General features: G+C 37.8%; 3 protein-coding genes and 1 long non-coding RNA gene across 5 annotated transcripts; 3 read left to right on the forward strand and 1 right to left on the reverse strand.

Annotated features, from left to right (window-relative positions):
* The first annotated feature begins 952 nt into the window (after nt 1–952).
* On the forward strand, nt 953–3,030 carry LOC119478535 (arylamine N-acetyltransferase, pineal gland isozyme NAT-10-like). Its single transcript, XM_037753357.1, has 2 exons — nt 953–1,089; nt 1,440–3,030. Exons 1-2 carry the CDS (start codon nt 1,083–1,085, stop codon nt 2,315–2,317), a joined length of 885 nt encoding a protein of 294 aa, XP_037609285.1. The 5' UTR covers nt 953–1,082; the 3' UTR covers nt 2,318–3,030.
* On the reverse strand, nt 1,010–6,464 carry LOC119478559. Its single transcript, XR_005204464.1, has 3 exons — nt 6,331–6,464; nt 4,820–4,827; nt 1,010–1,078 (listed from the first exon to the last, which is right to left on the reverse strand). It is a non-coding gene; the product is annotated as an uncharacterized LOC119478559 (long non-coding RNA).
* On the forward strand, nt 5,908–7,703 carry LOC119478542 (arylamine N-acetyltransferase, pineal gland isozyme NAT-10-like). The gene is made up of 2 exons (XM_037753370.1): nt 5,908–6,005; nt 6,333–7,703. Exons 1-2 carry the CDS (start codon nt 5,999–6,001, stop codon nt 7,208–7,210), a joined length of 885 nt encoding a protein of 294 aa, XP_037609298.1. The 5' UTR covers nt 5,908–5,998; the 3' UTR covers nt 7,211–7,703.
* Nucleotides 7,704–9,096: 1,393 nt separating this feature from the next.
* Nucleotides 9,097–14,008, forward strand: cnep1r1 (CTD nuclear envelope phosphatase 1 regulatory subunit 1). Of its 2 annotated transcripts, XM_037759802.1 has the most exons (7): nt 9,097–9,242; nt 10,347–10,418; nt 11,129–11,202; nt 11,882–11,926; nt 12,294–12,403; nt 12,586–12,640; nt 13,644–14,008. In XM_037759802.1, exons 1-7 carry the CDS (start codon nt 9,218–9,220, stop codon nt 13,683–13,685), a joined length of 423 nt encoding a protein of 140 aa, XP_037615730.1. In that variant the 5' UTR covers nt 9,097–9,217; the 3' UTR covers nt 13,686–14,008. The 2 variants fall into 2 exon arrangements, with proteins under 2 accessions (XP_037615730.1, XP_037615739.1); XM_037759811.1 differs by lacking the exon at nt 11,882–11,926 and having other exon boundaries at nt 9,101–9,242.
* Nucleotides 14,009–15,498: the final 1,490 nt, after the last annotated feature.

The raw sequence follows: 15,498 nt of genomic DNA on the forward strand, positions 1-15,498 counted from the left end.
GATGGTAGGTGGAGGACATCTGTTTGATCTCTAGTTCATGCATAACTACCTGGAACAATCCTAATGTAAAATTAGATCCAGGGTCATACTGAATCTCAGATTCAACTCTAGAAAAGAGCTGGATCAGAGCCTCTGCTATCACCTCAGCCTTAATATTCCTGAAGGGTAAAGCTTCAGGGAGTCTAGTGGTCATGTGTATAAAAAAAATTGAAATGATTCATAGGAGGCAATAACAGACGAATAATGCAAATCATTGCCATATATTCTGGTCCTGCCCTGTTTTGATCACTCATTAGTACAGAAGTATTCAGGACCTCAATCCCTTTTACATTGGATGTTCTATCATGATTTCATATCTTACCTGTGACGAGCTGAAGATAGAAACCTTACACATTAACAAATATCTGCTCAGGGTGAATTTAGTTCATTTGACCCTGAAGACAAGACTTTACATAAAACACAATTACATAACTTGTGCATATTCCCATTCCTCACTGTTGTTACATAGTTCTGTTCGGTAACAACTATGGAAGCTTACAAAATATAGCCAATTGGGAAGGAATTCAATACCTTTTCTTCAGGAATTTTGTCTCCGAGCCGGCGACAACAGTGGCATGTTTTCAGGTTGTCTGTCCATCCCTCCGTTCGTATATACGTCCACTTGGACTCAAGGATGAACGATTAATTATGGTATATTAACAACATGACTGTTTGGCGTAGGCATACAACCGCGAGGCATTGTACCATTCAAAGTATAGAAATGTCAGGTGAGACTTTGAGTCAACACTCATCTACTTACCCATAGTTCTGTTTGGTAACAACTATGGATGCTTACGAAATATGGCCAGTTTCAAATTTGAGAAATGACAGGTGAGACTTTGAATCGACATTAAACAGTCCCATAGTAAGTAACTGATTAATATAAGGTCCATGTAAATCATCTACTTACCCAAACACTGTGACAATAAATTTAACTCCTGTTCACCAGAAAGAAAGACCTGAGTTGCACTTTGTTTGTGGCTCTTATAGACACACTGCGTCCTCAGGAGAGACCATTCTGACTGAGCGCACAATCAATCTACATGGAAGGTAAGTTTAAACACTTTTGCTGCATACTTTCTGTTGCAGAATGTCAATCTTAAACATTATATACGTACAATTTGACTTTTCATACATCTGATTATGAAAAAATTTTAATAATTGAAAACATGCAAAAAATGTTCATACATCTGATTTGACTGATATGCACTGAGTGTACCAGCTTTGTCCACGCCAGACTTGATCAACACAAACTAAAAGTCCCTAATTCATTATTAAAACCTCTCAATCATGAAGCACGTGAAGCTTTGAGACAATTGAGATGAATTTGCTAAACTGAGTGAAACTGTGTAACAGGTAGATTGGTCCTATAAACTCATGTAATGTCCTGTATTTTACAGGCAAGATGAATTTGGAGGAATACTTCAAACGAATTGGTGTCCATGGTTCTTTTGATAAACTGGATATAGCAACACTGAAGTTGATCCACAAACAGCACGTCATGTCAATTCCTTTTGAGGACCTCAGCATTCACTGTGGTGAGAGGATCATCATGGATCTTGATGTAATTTTCAACAAGATGGTGAGGAGCAGCCGTGGAGGTTGGTGCCTTGAGAACAACTTCCTGTTTGGCTGGGTGCTGAGAGAAATGGGCTACGACACTACGACGTTGGGCTGCAGAATTTTCAACAGTCCCGTCAATGAGTTTCGTCCCTTTGAATCTCATCTCATTAACAAAGTCGTCATTGAAGGAAAGGCTTATATAGCAGATGTCAGCTATGGGATGTCTTTCCAAGCGTGGGAGCCCCTTGAGCTTGTCTCTGGAAAGGACCAACCTCAGGCAGCAGGTGTCTTTCGCCTCACAGACAATGGGGACTACTGGGTGCTGCAGAAAACTGGTAGAAAGCCAGAGATCCTCAATCCAGAGTTTGCCAACTCAAGTCTGGTGAACAGGAAGGAAACAGACCAGTTGTTCTGCTTCAACTTGGTGCCTCGTGAGGTCGATCATTTCTTTGAGATAAACCACAAACTCCAGACAGATCCTACTTCCCAGTACATCAACAAGTCCATCTGCTCTTTGCAAACACCAACAGGGTTCAGAGCTCTTATTGGCTGGACCTACAGTGAGATCACCTTTAAACCTGAGGAAGGTGTTGATGTCTTTGACTTGAGAATCATAACAGATGATGAGATAGAGCAAATTCTACATGAAAAGTTCAATATGAAGCTGCAGAACAAACTGCAGCTTGTAAACAACAAATCAGGGTACACACTCTGAAATCCTCATATTCTGTTTTAAAATTGTCCTGAAATTATGTCTCAACCTGTTTTGATTTCACGACCGACCAGGTATAGCAGCTTGTTGAAGAATTGTCTATTTGAAACACAAAAATGCTTTGAATTAATTTTTTTGTACAACGAAATTGTGCAATTGTATTCCGGCTGAGAGAAGTGAAAATGTGTTTTGGATTTATGCTTTTGGTATATGTGTAAGAGCAAAGTGTTGAGTTAATGTGAAATGCAGACATGCCGTTCTTATGGAAAGTATAATTAACCAAAGAAATGTTATGTTCAATCCAAGAACATCTACATGAAAGCAATGCAGTTTGCCATTATTATATGTTTTATATGCCAACGTGATCTGCTAAGCTTCAAGTTATATATAATCTTGTTATATGATTATTCTGATATGAGTGATATGATTATATATAGGTTATGCTTGGATGTCCCGACTTAGTCTCATCTGTACTCTGTGTACTCGCTCATATATCATCACCATGCTTAAATATTATGCTCATACATATATTTTTCTTCTGAAACACGGCTGAGCTTATGATTTTGTTTGAAGGCTGGAAGAAGGGTTGTTTGTTTGGGGTTATTTTTGTAGGAGTATTATCATGTCACAAAGGCAATTCTTAGCAGCGACCATCAAGTGTTAGATAGAAGAACCTAAACTGTGTTGTTCATCTGACTACATCTGTAGACCTTTAGGTAACAACTGCTGGGTGTGTCTCATTAAAATTATTAAAATGAACTGTACTTTTTGGCTCTCATCTTTTTACCAGCTCACAGGCAGGTTTCATCATTGAATGTGGCCACATGCAGCCAAGCCCCCACTCTGTTCATCGGGCTCCAACAACTTCTCCTTTGCCATCTTAAGAGGCCCTCTCACTTCATGCACATACACAAGTTCAAATGGGCTGAACCCAGTCGATTCACTGACAGAATCCCAGATGGCAATTAACAAGAATTGCATGTCTACATCCCAGTCTCATCACAATGTGAGCTTTAATCTTTGTCTTGAGAGTCTGATGGTAGAGGGCTTAATGGCTCACAGGCAGGTTTCGTCATTGAAGGAAAGGCTTATATAAAAGTGCAGCTTTGGGGTGTCTTCCCAAGTCTGGGAGCTCCTGGAGCTCATCTCTGGTAAAGACCAACCTCAGGCAGCGGGTGTCTTTCGCCTCATAGACAACGGGGACAACTGGGTGCTGCAGAAAAATGGTAGAAAGCCAGAGATCCTCAATCCAGACTTTGCCAACTCAAGTCTGGTGAACAGGAAGGAAACAAATCAGATCTACTGCTTCACCTTGGTGCCTCGTGAGGCCGATCATTTCTTTGAGACAAACCACAAACTCCAGACGGATCCTACTTCACTGTTCACCATGAAGTCCATCTGCTCTTTGCAAACACCAACAGGGTTCAGAGCAGTGGCGGCCAGCCAATAGAGGGTGCTAGGGAACCGCCCCCACCCCCCCCCCCCCCTGAGCCGGACAGCCACACACAAAAAAACATTACCACTAATAATAATAAAAAATATACAAATTTTCAATATTTGGGTGTTTAAAATATGGAATGCATCCAGTAATATGTGTAAAATATGATAGAAAATCATCTGTGCAAAATATATGGTTTTCCTTCACGTCCCCTGACTCCCCTCTGTCTGTCTGTATGTCTGAAGTTCAGCTCTGGGACGATGGTGAAATCGCCCACAGCAAGCGGGTCTGTGTAGCAGCTTAGCCAATAGCTGATTCAAGCTATGAACGAAATACATTAAATTTAGCAAATCAGCATCCTCAAATCTAATATGAGAGGGGCGATTATTTTATCGCCCCAAGCCATCTACTGCTAAAGTCAGGACTGCTCTCCGCGGTCTCTACGGACGCCATTTATGGTGACCGCGACCACAACTCCAAGACCGAACCTTAACTCTGTAACTCCCTAAATGTGCCTTGTCATCAAAGTGAATGAATATCATAGAGCACATCGAAATTATATCTGTTTAGAATTGTAAAAAGGAAAGAGAAGAGACAATCAGATTTGGATAATAACGCAGGTAAAGTAGTTATTAAACACAATCCACCAGGTCAATTTTAATGTAATTGTTATTCAGACTATACACAGGCTAAATGCACAGCAGAATAAAAGTTTAAAAAAAGTGAATTATATAAACATACTGTAAACAACAGTGAGTATATTGCACACAATTAATAGAATTGCACATTAAGGAGTCTGATGGCAAATTAGCAACTCAAACTATATTTTTTGGACCAGGGCCTCCATTTCCTCTCTGTGGGAGGAGAGTGAACCTGACCAGCAGCACCCGCCCATGAAGCGACGAAGGATCACCTTAATGCTCTGGCCATGCTCTCCATGGAGAAGAAACTCGTCAGAGACATTCCTGACTTTAAGAAGAAGGTCATTGAGAGGTTTGCCACTAAGAAGGAGAGAAGAGCAAAGTTCTTCTCCAAATAGGCTGTCAAAAACATGCAGGCTTTCTCACCACATTGACTTTTCTTGTACACAGTTGTCTTCAGTCTCATTTGCTTAAATTGGTCATGGAGGCATCACAATTTAATTAAGACCGGTAAATTAATTGTATTGTTCTTGTTAACTGTATTTTATGTAGTATTAATATCTGTGGATGTGTTGTGGTTGTGCCTTTTGAGTAAGGTGAGAGAGTTTTGAAGCAGAAGTGCTGCTGGAGTTTACTATCTCTACACCTCAGAGCACTTGAGTCCCATGCTTATGTACATTCAGGTGAATAGCTTCAGGACTTAACAGCAGTATAACAGCAGTATTACTATCTCTACACCTCAGAGCACTTGAGTCCCATGCTTATGTACATTCAGGTGTCTAAATATCTTCAGGACTTAACAGCAGTTTTCCTAATTACACTTCATGTTTACTTCCCCTGATCTCGACCTCACTATTGGTTTACCAAACAAAGCAAGGTCAATAGGGTTATCACATTAAGGAAACATTTCTATTACATGTTATATTGTTTTAGCCTATAAACAACAAATCATGGTACACATTCTGAAATCCTCATATTCTGTTTTAAAACTGTCCTGAAATCATGTCTCAACCTGTGTTGATTTCACGTCCGACCAGGTAGAGCAGCTTGTTGAAGAATTGTCTATTTGAAACACAAACAATGATTTGAATTTCGTTTTTCGTACAACGAATTTGTGCAATTGTATTCGGGCTGAGAGAAGTAAAAATGGATGACATGTTCACGTCACTGTGACCTCAGAAAACATGTTTCTGGCCATAACTCAAGAATTCATGTGTTTATTATGACAATTTCACAGAAATGTCTAATAGGATAAAATGGTGAAGTGAGGACATTTTGGACACATACGGATGTAAACTGCAACTTGACTGTGTGGAGGGCAATGAGAGACACCTGTCAGGGCCTTAGGGATGTGTGAATGCTTGTATTTTTCCAGCACAACTGGTTGGCGTAGGCATACAACTGCGAGGTATGGTACCATTTAAAGTTGAGAAATGTATGGTGAGTCAACACTCATCTACTTACCCAAATACTGTTTCACTGACTAGATGAACTCAACTCCTGTTCCCCAGAAAGAAAGATCTGAGTTGCACTTCGTTTGTGGCTCTTATAGACATACTGCCTCCTCAGGAGACACCATTCTGACTGCTTGCAAAATCAATCTACATGGAAGGTAAGTTTAAACACTTTTGCTCCATATTTTCTGTTGCAAAATGTCAGTCTTAACTGTTATATACGTACAATTTGACTTTTCATACATCTGATTATGACAATTTTTTAATAATTGAAAACATGTATACAATTGCACTTGATTTGCACCAGCTTTGTCCACACCAGACTTGAAAAAGAGAAACTAAAATCCTCTAATTCATTATTAAAACCTCTCAATCATGAAGGATAAGAAGCCCTGAGACAATTGAGATGAATTTGCTAAACTGAGTGAAACTGTGTAACAGGTAGATTGGTCCTATAAACTCATGTAATGTCCTGTATTTTACAGGCAAGATGAATTTGGAGGAATACTTCAAAAGAATTGGTCTCCATGGCTCTTTTGATAAACTGGATCTTGCAACACTGAAGTTGATCCACAAACAGCACGTCATGTCAATTCCTTTTGAAAACCTCAGCATTCACTGTGGTGAGAAGATCATCATGGATCTTGAGGTCATTTTCAACAAGATGGTGAGGAGCAGCCGTGGAGGTTGGTGCCTTGAGAACAACTTCCTGTTTGGCTGGGTGCTGAGAGAAATGGGCTACGACTCTACAACGTTGGGCTGCAGAATTTTCAACAATATCCTCAATGATTTTGACCCCCTTGACGTTCATCTCATCAACAAGGTCGTCATTGAAGGAAAGGCTTATATAGCAGATGTCAGCTATGGGATGTCTTATCAACCGTGGGAGCCCCTGGAGCTCGTCTCTGGAAAGGACCAACCTCAGGCAGCAGGTGTCTTTCGCTTCACAGACAAGGGGGAAAACTGGGTGCTGCAGAAAACTGGTAGAAAGCCAGAGATCCTCAATCCAGAGTTTGCCAACTCACGTCTGGTGAACAGGAAGGAAACAGAGCAGATGTTGTGCTTCACCTTGGTGCCTCGTGAGGTCGATCATTTCTTCGAGGTAAACCACAACCTCCAGACAGATCCTACTTCACTGTTCACCAACAAGTCCATCTGCTCTTTGCAAACACCAACAGGGTTCAGATCTCTTATTGGCTGGACCTACAGTGAGGTCACCTTTAAACCTGAGGAAGGTGTTGATGTGTTGGACATGAGAAACATAAAAGATGATGAGATAGAGCAAATTCTACATGAAAAGTTCAATATAAAGCTGCAGAACAAACTGCAGCCTGCAAACAACAAATCATGGTACACACTCTGAAATCCTCATATTCTGTTTTAAAATTGTCCTGAAATTATGTCTCAACCTGTTTTGATTTCACGACCGACCAGGTAGAGCAACTTGTTGACGAATTATCTATTTAAAAAATTAACATTGCTTGGAATTTTTTGTACAATGCTGATCATGCTAAAAATAATGAAGATATGGACAGATGAGAAAATATATATCTCAATTGATTGACAGATGAAAATGTGGCGGAAATAAAGGACCAGCTCATCATGAATATTGTTACCTCTAAACACCATAAATGTTTATCGTTAAAGAAGCTTAACGAAGCCTTACACAATCATAAAACAACTAACTCTTCATTTTCCAAATAGCCTATCATGCATTCATGTGTTTTGACTTAAATAAATAAAATTATACTCAAAAGGTTTAGACTGTCTTATTGAATGACTGTATCCACATCAGTAATTCAGCCAAATGTCTATTGAACTGTCAAGTGCATTTAAAACGACCTTAATTAATAATTGAACTGTATCCTATTATGCCTATCTATTACCTCCTTTCTTTACTAATATTTTATCAATTCTATTTTTTTTTTTTATATGTTTTGTTTTCTGTGTTGAATTGGATATCTGTTTGTAATAAAAGAAAAAAGGGTGAGGGCTTTCTGGTTCTATGGAGAAGAGTCTGAGTTTGGGTAACTGACACCGTGGAAACATCGCCATCTAGAATCCCTGGGCCTATCTGGTCTGTCTGGGTAGTAGTAGTAGTAGTAGGTCGTGAGCCTGGTAGATAGCTCAGAGCATTTGTCCTTTTCTATTCATAAGCAGTCATTGATGGAGCGAGGAGGAGATGGAGAAAGAGTCCACTCGAGGCAGCTTGACCCATGCCTGGCCTGCTGAGTAGTTTTTTAAAAAAAAAATTGTTTATTATTAGTACTATTATTATTACAATTTGAATATGAGCAGCTGTGAATTATATCTTAGCATAACCAATCCAGGTTTCAGCTAAATTTCAAACTACAGCAAAAGCTTAGCATTTGGGTCTAATGAAAGTATCGAAGAGTTTTGAATGGTGCTGTTTTTCTTGCACCACCATATCAGAATTGACTGTCCCTCCCTAAACTTCAAGTAAAAGCATCAGTCTGCACTGCGGCTGTCCTCGACCAACGATATTCTTAGTCGACTAAGACTCATAAGATTTTGTGACTAATTGATTCGTTGATTTAATCGACAGATCTGTAAAACTGAGTTTCTCCACATAGAATCGCACAAAAGCACCACTTTACCAGAGATGTGCTCATATGTCATTCAGCATGAAAAAAAGCATTAAAATGACTAATCGACTAAAGAAATCTTAGTTGACAAAGACCAAAACGACTGATTAGTCGACTAATGGGGCGAGCCTTGGTCTGCACTTTGGTCAAACCTTGTGGTCAAAGTATGTAGTTCGTTGAACAGCTGAGTAGTTTTTTTGTTTTGTTTTTTCTACTTATAACAAAACAAAATAATGAATAAATAAAATGAAATATGAATAAAATATGAGTGTAAAAAAACAAAGTAAAACCGGATTAAAAAATATATATATATATATATATATATATATATATATAAATAAATAAATTAATAATAAAATAGAATTAAATAAATAAATAAAAATAAAGTCTGTCTGGGCTACCTCCTGCAAACCTATTGGACCAGACAGCAGACAGTAGTTCTTTTGTTTTGTTTTTTCTTCTTATAACAAAAAAAAAGATAAAAAATAAATATATAAATATATATATATATATATATATATATATATAAAAATGAATAATAAAATAAAAATAAAAATGAAGTCTGTCTGGGCTACCTCCTGCAAACCCATTGGTCCAGACGGCAGGAGGCGGGACTTCAGCTTCTTTGTCCCGCCCTTTATTTGGTTTACACCCAATCACGTCAGAGCTCTGCAACACAGCCAACGCTGATTGGCTCCTGCGGCCTGTCCATCAGTAGAGGTGGAAGCAGCAGTGTGTGCTGCATGGACTAAAGAGGCTCAGAGATGAACTCACTGGAACAGGCCGAAGGTAACCAAGATACACATTAAATTACCACCTTTTTGGCTGCACAGCTTCCTATTTGTTGTAGCTTCATAGCTATAATCACCGAACTTATTCAAAACAAACGCATTAAGAGGATATCACACAGTTAGCTGCAGCGTTGAATCAGCCGGCTAGTGTTTTTACGACACTTAGCACGTTAGCTTAACTCAACCTAAAGTAGTCGTTCATACGCTTGTATCGGCATTAGCTAACACATATTCCGTTATTATGTCCTATAGTCTATTAACCAGCAGCCAGCAAACGTTTGGGGATATTTAACAAGCATATTCAGTCACATTAAGCTCCTGTCTTCTTCAGTTTAACGCTGCTTATGTGCAGTAACGGTTTCTGCTATTAACGTAAAGGGATTCTGTATAAATCACATGACTGGAGAGAGATAATGATGCTATAGGTCATACAGACATGATGTTTATTACAAATACACTGTGTTAGTGTGATACAGTGTGTGTTAGTGTGATACAGTGTGTGTTATTGTGATACAGTGTGTGTTAGTGTGATACAGTGTGTGTTATTGTGATACAGTGTGTTATTGTGATACAGTGTGTGTTATTGTGATACAGTGTGTTATTGTGATACAGTGTGTGTTAGTGTGATACAGTGTGTGTTAGTGTGATACAGTATGTGTTATTGTGATACAGTGTGTGTTAGTGTGATACAGTGTGTGTTAGTGTGATACAGGGTGTGTTATTGTGATACAGTGTGTGTTAGTGTGATACAGTGTGTGTTATTGTGATACAGTGTGTGTTAGTGTGATACAGTGTGTGTTATTGTGATACAGGGTATGTTATTGTGATACAGTATGTGTTATTGTGATACAGTGTGTGTTAGTGTGATACAGTGTGTGTTAGTGTGATACAGGGTATGTTATTGTGATACAGTGTGTGTTAGTGTGATACAGTGTGTGTTAGTGTGATACAGGGTGTGTTATTGTGATACAGTGTGTGTTAGTGTGATACAGTGTGTGTTATTGTGATACAGGGTATGTTATTGTGATACAGGGTATGTTATTGTGATACAGTGTGTGTTATTGTGATACAGTGTGTTATTGTGCCCTATTTTTCGTTTCAGACCTGAAGGCCTTTGAGAGAAGATTGACAGAGTATGTCTCCTGTTTGCAACCTGCAACAGGGAGGTGGAGAAGTAAGTAACTATTAGTGGTGATTGTCAAAACCATGACAAGAGAAGATGTGGTGGATACCTTTTTATTTTTTGCCAAAGTCTTTTATTTGGTGAACCCTATGCATTTCTGTTCATTGACTTCAACCTTACATTTGGTAACTATAAAAAAGAAAGAATCATGTGAAGCCACCATCACTCAGTAAATACAGTTGTTGTTGTTGCAGGCGTAATCACAGGTTAAGAGACTTTTAACTTGTCATCACCAACATTGAGACTTGCGATATGATACAACTTTATTGTCAGTTTGCACTGAAATTCATTTTGCATCCATAGGCAGCTCAGTTTGAGAAAAAGTACACATACAGTAGACATACTGTTACCATAGACAGACAGACAGACAAGTAAGACCCATCAGACAAAAAACAAAATACATCACAATTATTCATACATAACCCATTAAAAGAAATTACCATCTGTCCTCTGGATTTACATGTCTTTAGCAGCACATTAATTATTATTTAGCAACAAGATGGACTGATGGACAAAAGCCTGTTCTTTAGCCTGATGCGTTTAAATGTAGGGACTCTAAATAGCCTCTTGGAGGGCAGAAGTTGATATTCCCCATTTAAAACATCTAAGGGATCAGAAGAGATGCTTTTGGCAAGTCTGAGCACTTGATAAAGCACGTTTCATGTTGTTTCACTGTATGTCCTTCTCCTGTCTCGTTTCAGTGATTCTGATTGTAGTGTCTGTTTGTACGGCTACTGGGGCTTGGAACTGGCTAATAGACCCGGACACACAGAAGGTATGTATAAGTCATTAAAATGACTAATGGGCTAAAGAAATCTTAGTTGACAAAAACCAAAACGACTGATTAGTCGACTAATCGACTAATGGGGCCAGCATAGGTCTGCACTTTGTTCAAAACTTGTGGTCAAAGTATGTGGTTCGTTGAACAGCAACACCTTATGCTGATGGGATGATGTGTAGCTATTGTCTTGAAGCTCTGTTAGCTCATACCACCACCATAAAATAGCAGATTCCTGAGGGTAGAAGAAGCACACCAAAATTGGCGAGTAACCACCATCACCCCACACAGTCAGCCGCATTATGGGCTGTCAGTCCAAAAGCAGTCAATGTTTGCTCCCATTGTTGTTGCTTGTGTTTGTAAAGTAAAATAACAAATAAAGTAAGTGAGTGCAAGCTCCATTTAAATACAATTTTATGTCAGATGTGTGATGTTTAGGTCATTTTTTAAAACTGTAAATATCAATCTTGGCTGTGATTGGTTACCATGCTGCGCTTTTCTGAGCGCATAGTTATTGTATTTTAGCTTTGCCTCCTGCACTACCTGCCCCGAACATCTCATCATTCTCCTCACGACTGTTTTGCTGCTTGCACATCATCCGAAATGCGTTCACTGCGTACAGTGTGTTTCTCCCCTGAGTTGTCTGACTTTGGAGATGCCTCTTCCTGTCTCAAAGGTGAAACACAAGGACATACAAGCTGTACTTCAAGCCAGATCTTTGGTGAGATAATGTGGGGAAAAAGCTCAAGTAACAGATGGCAATGAGATTTTTTTATGCTAGTCCTTCCCACATTAGAATGAAAGGATTCAGGTTAAGAAAATGTGAAGTGACCCTTTAAAGACAGACATGCTCAGACTCACAAACTGAGTTATACATTTAAAGATGTGTAAATTATTTTTTTACTCTACCAGATTGATTAGCTACTGTTGGATAACCAAATTTCTTGTGGGACCCAATTAAATTTTTTTTAAATGTTTAACTACATTTAACTTTGATTTCCTAAACTCACCATAGATAAGATGTGTAAAAGTGAAAGTTTTGTTACTGACTTGATAATTTACGTTGCTTTGTTCCTCTTGTTCTGCAGGTCTCTTTCTTTTCATCCCTGTGGAATCATCCCTTCTTCACCATCAGCTGCATCACTCTAATAGCGCTCTTCTTTGCTGGGATACACAAACGAGTCGTGGCACCATCGATGTATCCTTCTGTCCTTCTATGTTTTATCAGATTTATCATTGCAGCATCCGCACAGACATCACACGCCAATCTCAGCTGTTGACAGAAAAGTGTAAGCATGCAGGAAACGTTTGGGCAATTGCACTTTTATAACCGATTCATCCTTGTTCAAGCTTACAGATCTTTGACCATTGCCCGTTCAGTATCGCTGCCCGCTGTCGGACAGTTTTAGCAGAATACAACATGTCCTGTGATGATGTGAGTCAACAAATCTTTTTGTCTCTTTGATGTTGTGATGTCCCTGTTTCAGAAAGCAGGATTAGTGAAAACTCTGAGTTAGTTAAGCCTGAGATGAGGTAAACTCTGGATCCTCATTCATTCAGTCCATATCAAAGCGCGTATCGAAGGTTTACTGTATGTCAGACTCTAAATCCTGGTTGGATATTAGTTTGTTACTCAACTGTTTAAAGTTACTGCTTTTATGCGCTGTCAGTCATTTCTTTGAACAGCGGTTTTGGATGAAGGATCAATGAATATTGATCTATCACTCATAATGTGATTGGTCACACTGATGGGACATAATTCCACTAATATTGGAGATTATATGTTAAAATTTCAAAGTGAGCAGGATCGTGGTGCAGCTGGAGTTTGAAAGTGAGTTTTTTCGTAGGCTGAGTATAGTCTGAATGTGTTTTAACGGCATTTCAGTTTAAATTGACTACATTTGTTTAAGTAACTGAAATAAAGTCACTGAATTCTGTTGTGCCAAGACCCAAATAGATGTCTACCATTTAAATTTAATCTACTTTACTAATATATTTTTTTTAATCTTCAATAGGACTGAAAGGATTCCTCGAATAATTTGATTACTAAAAATCATCACCCGTTCTGACTGAGGCTCTTTATTTTAAAGCTCAATTTGCACAGTCAGCATATACATGCATTAACATCTCTACGTTGACTGGATTAAAATGGAGGCTTTTATTTACCTGTCGCCATGGTGAATTGTAGTATTAGAGCTCCATTGATGATGGCTTTTTATGTTCAGGTTCAACCTACTCAGAGTTGATTGAACTGACTCTGATCAGCTGTTCTGGAATCGAAAAGTCTGAGTTTCCCACCTCAGGATTAGTCAACTCAGAGTTCAGACTAAGGCACAGAGTTCGTTAAACCTGCTCTGAAACGGGGCCCTGTAGTCCGCTCCGACAACTTGCATTTTTGAAAAATCGTTAACACTTGTCTTATTTCCGTCTTTTTACAGACGGGGAAACTTATTCTGAAGCCACGACCGAACATCCAGTGACCACAAGCTTGAGTGGGGCGGTCAGATGTCCCTGGTCTTTGTTGATGGCCACTGATCACTCAAGAATCTCGAGTCCTTTGGGTGGTCTGAACAGCAGCACCAAGGGGAACAGCACTGAGGCCGACATTATAACCATCATAATGGAAATGCATTTGGAAGAAAGAAGAAATAATGGGGCCTTTTAACAGTGTCACACTGCTGATGTCACGATGGAAGATGAGAGTTCAGATGTGTTTATTTCTGTTTCTGATGTTGATTATGTATTTTAACTAAATGTTTCTATTTTTAAATTTATTTACCTAATAAATACTTCAGTTATAAAACTATGTCTCATATTTATTTATGTCTTATTACGTGTAAAGCCTCTGTCTATAATATATATTGGTGTTTGTTATTAACTACTAACATCTGTACCAGCAAGCATTGAAAATCATGGATAAATATTGCAATATAGTTAAAAAGCATAATCTTTTGACATTTGAACATTTTCTGTTTATAGCCAATTTATTATGTAAGATCATTTAGCACCACGCACAGTTTGTGATGACATGTAGAACTGGCTCAAGGTTATCAAGAACCTCCACTCGAGGGGGCTGTTGTTTAAAATTTCTGTTTACAACATTTGGACAAAAACGGATGTGGAATTATTTACCAGAGTGCAGTTCTTTAAAACATTTAAATGGTGTGTGAAAACTTGGTTGAAGGACAATTAGGTGTGTAGCCTTTGAGCTAAGAGACACTGAATGTGACTGCTTGGAAATGTCGTGTACTTTTTTTTTCGTCTTTATTTAGAAAATTCAACACAGTAGTTACATAAACATCCTCAGATTTTATTTAAAAAAAAAATTAAATATATTTCACAGTATACAAATAATATAAAAAAATAAATTATACAACAAATAAAATGTTAGGAAAGGCAAATATTAATAAAAAGAAAAAGGGAGTTTGTTAAACAATTGGAAAAAAATTGAAATGTCTATGGTACTGAGTGTCTGCTTGGAAATGTTGTGTACTTTTTTTTTCGTCTTTATTTAGAAAATTCAATACAGTAGTTACATAAACATCCTCAGATTTTATTTACAAAAAATTAATAAATATATTTCACAGTATACAAATAATATAAAAAATGAAATAAATTATGCAACAAATCAAAAATATTAATAAAAAAGAAAAAGGGAGTCTGTTAGACAATTAGAATAAAATTGAAATGTCTATGGTACTGAGTGTCTGCTTGGAAATGTCTTGTACTTTTTTCTCTTTATTTAGAAAATTCAATACAGTAGTTACAAAAACATCCTCAGATTTTATTTTTACAAAATTAGTAAATATTTTATATTTCACGGTATACAAGTAATACGAAATAAATTACACAACAAATAAAATGTTAGGAAATAAATAAACTGATCCATTTTTTTTCCTGGTGTGGCAGCAATACGCTTCCGTACAATATATATCAATATACTGCCTTTTTAATACAATACACAAGATAATTTGTGCACCAGTAAATTTGTGAAAATATCAGAATATCAAGCAAGAGAAAAATGAGTAGACCGGTTGAAATATGGACAGAGTGTATTTTTAACACAATTTGTAGAAATAAAGCCTATGTAACAAATTCTCTTAAAAAAAATCACAATTCCTCTTAGCTCTCTACTCCAGTCTTCCTATTAATAAAAAGAAAAACGGAGTCTGTTAAACAATTGGAATACATTTTAAATGTCTAAATAATCAATTTTTTATTAATTTAGAATTTTTCAGTTTTATGTTTTCAATCAGTCGAATATATTTTAAAATCAGTATCTTTAATATAGTA

Source organism: Sebastes umbrosus, chromosome 2 (assembly GCF_015220745.1).
Source record: "Sebastes umbrosus isolate fSebUmb1 chromosome 2, fSebUmb1.pri, whole genome shotgun sequence".
NCBI lineage: Eukaryota > Metazoa > Chordata > Actinopteri > Perciformes > Sebastidae > Sebastes > Sebastes umbrosus.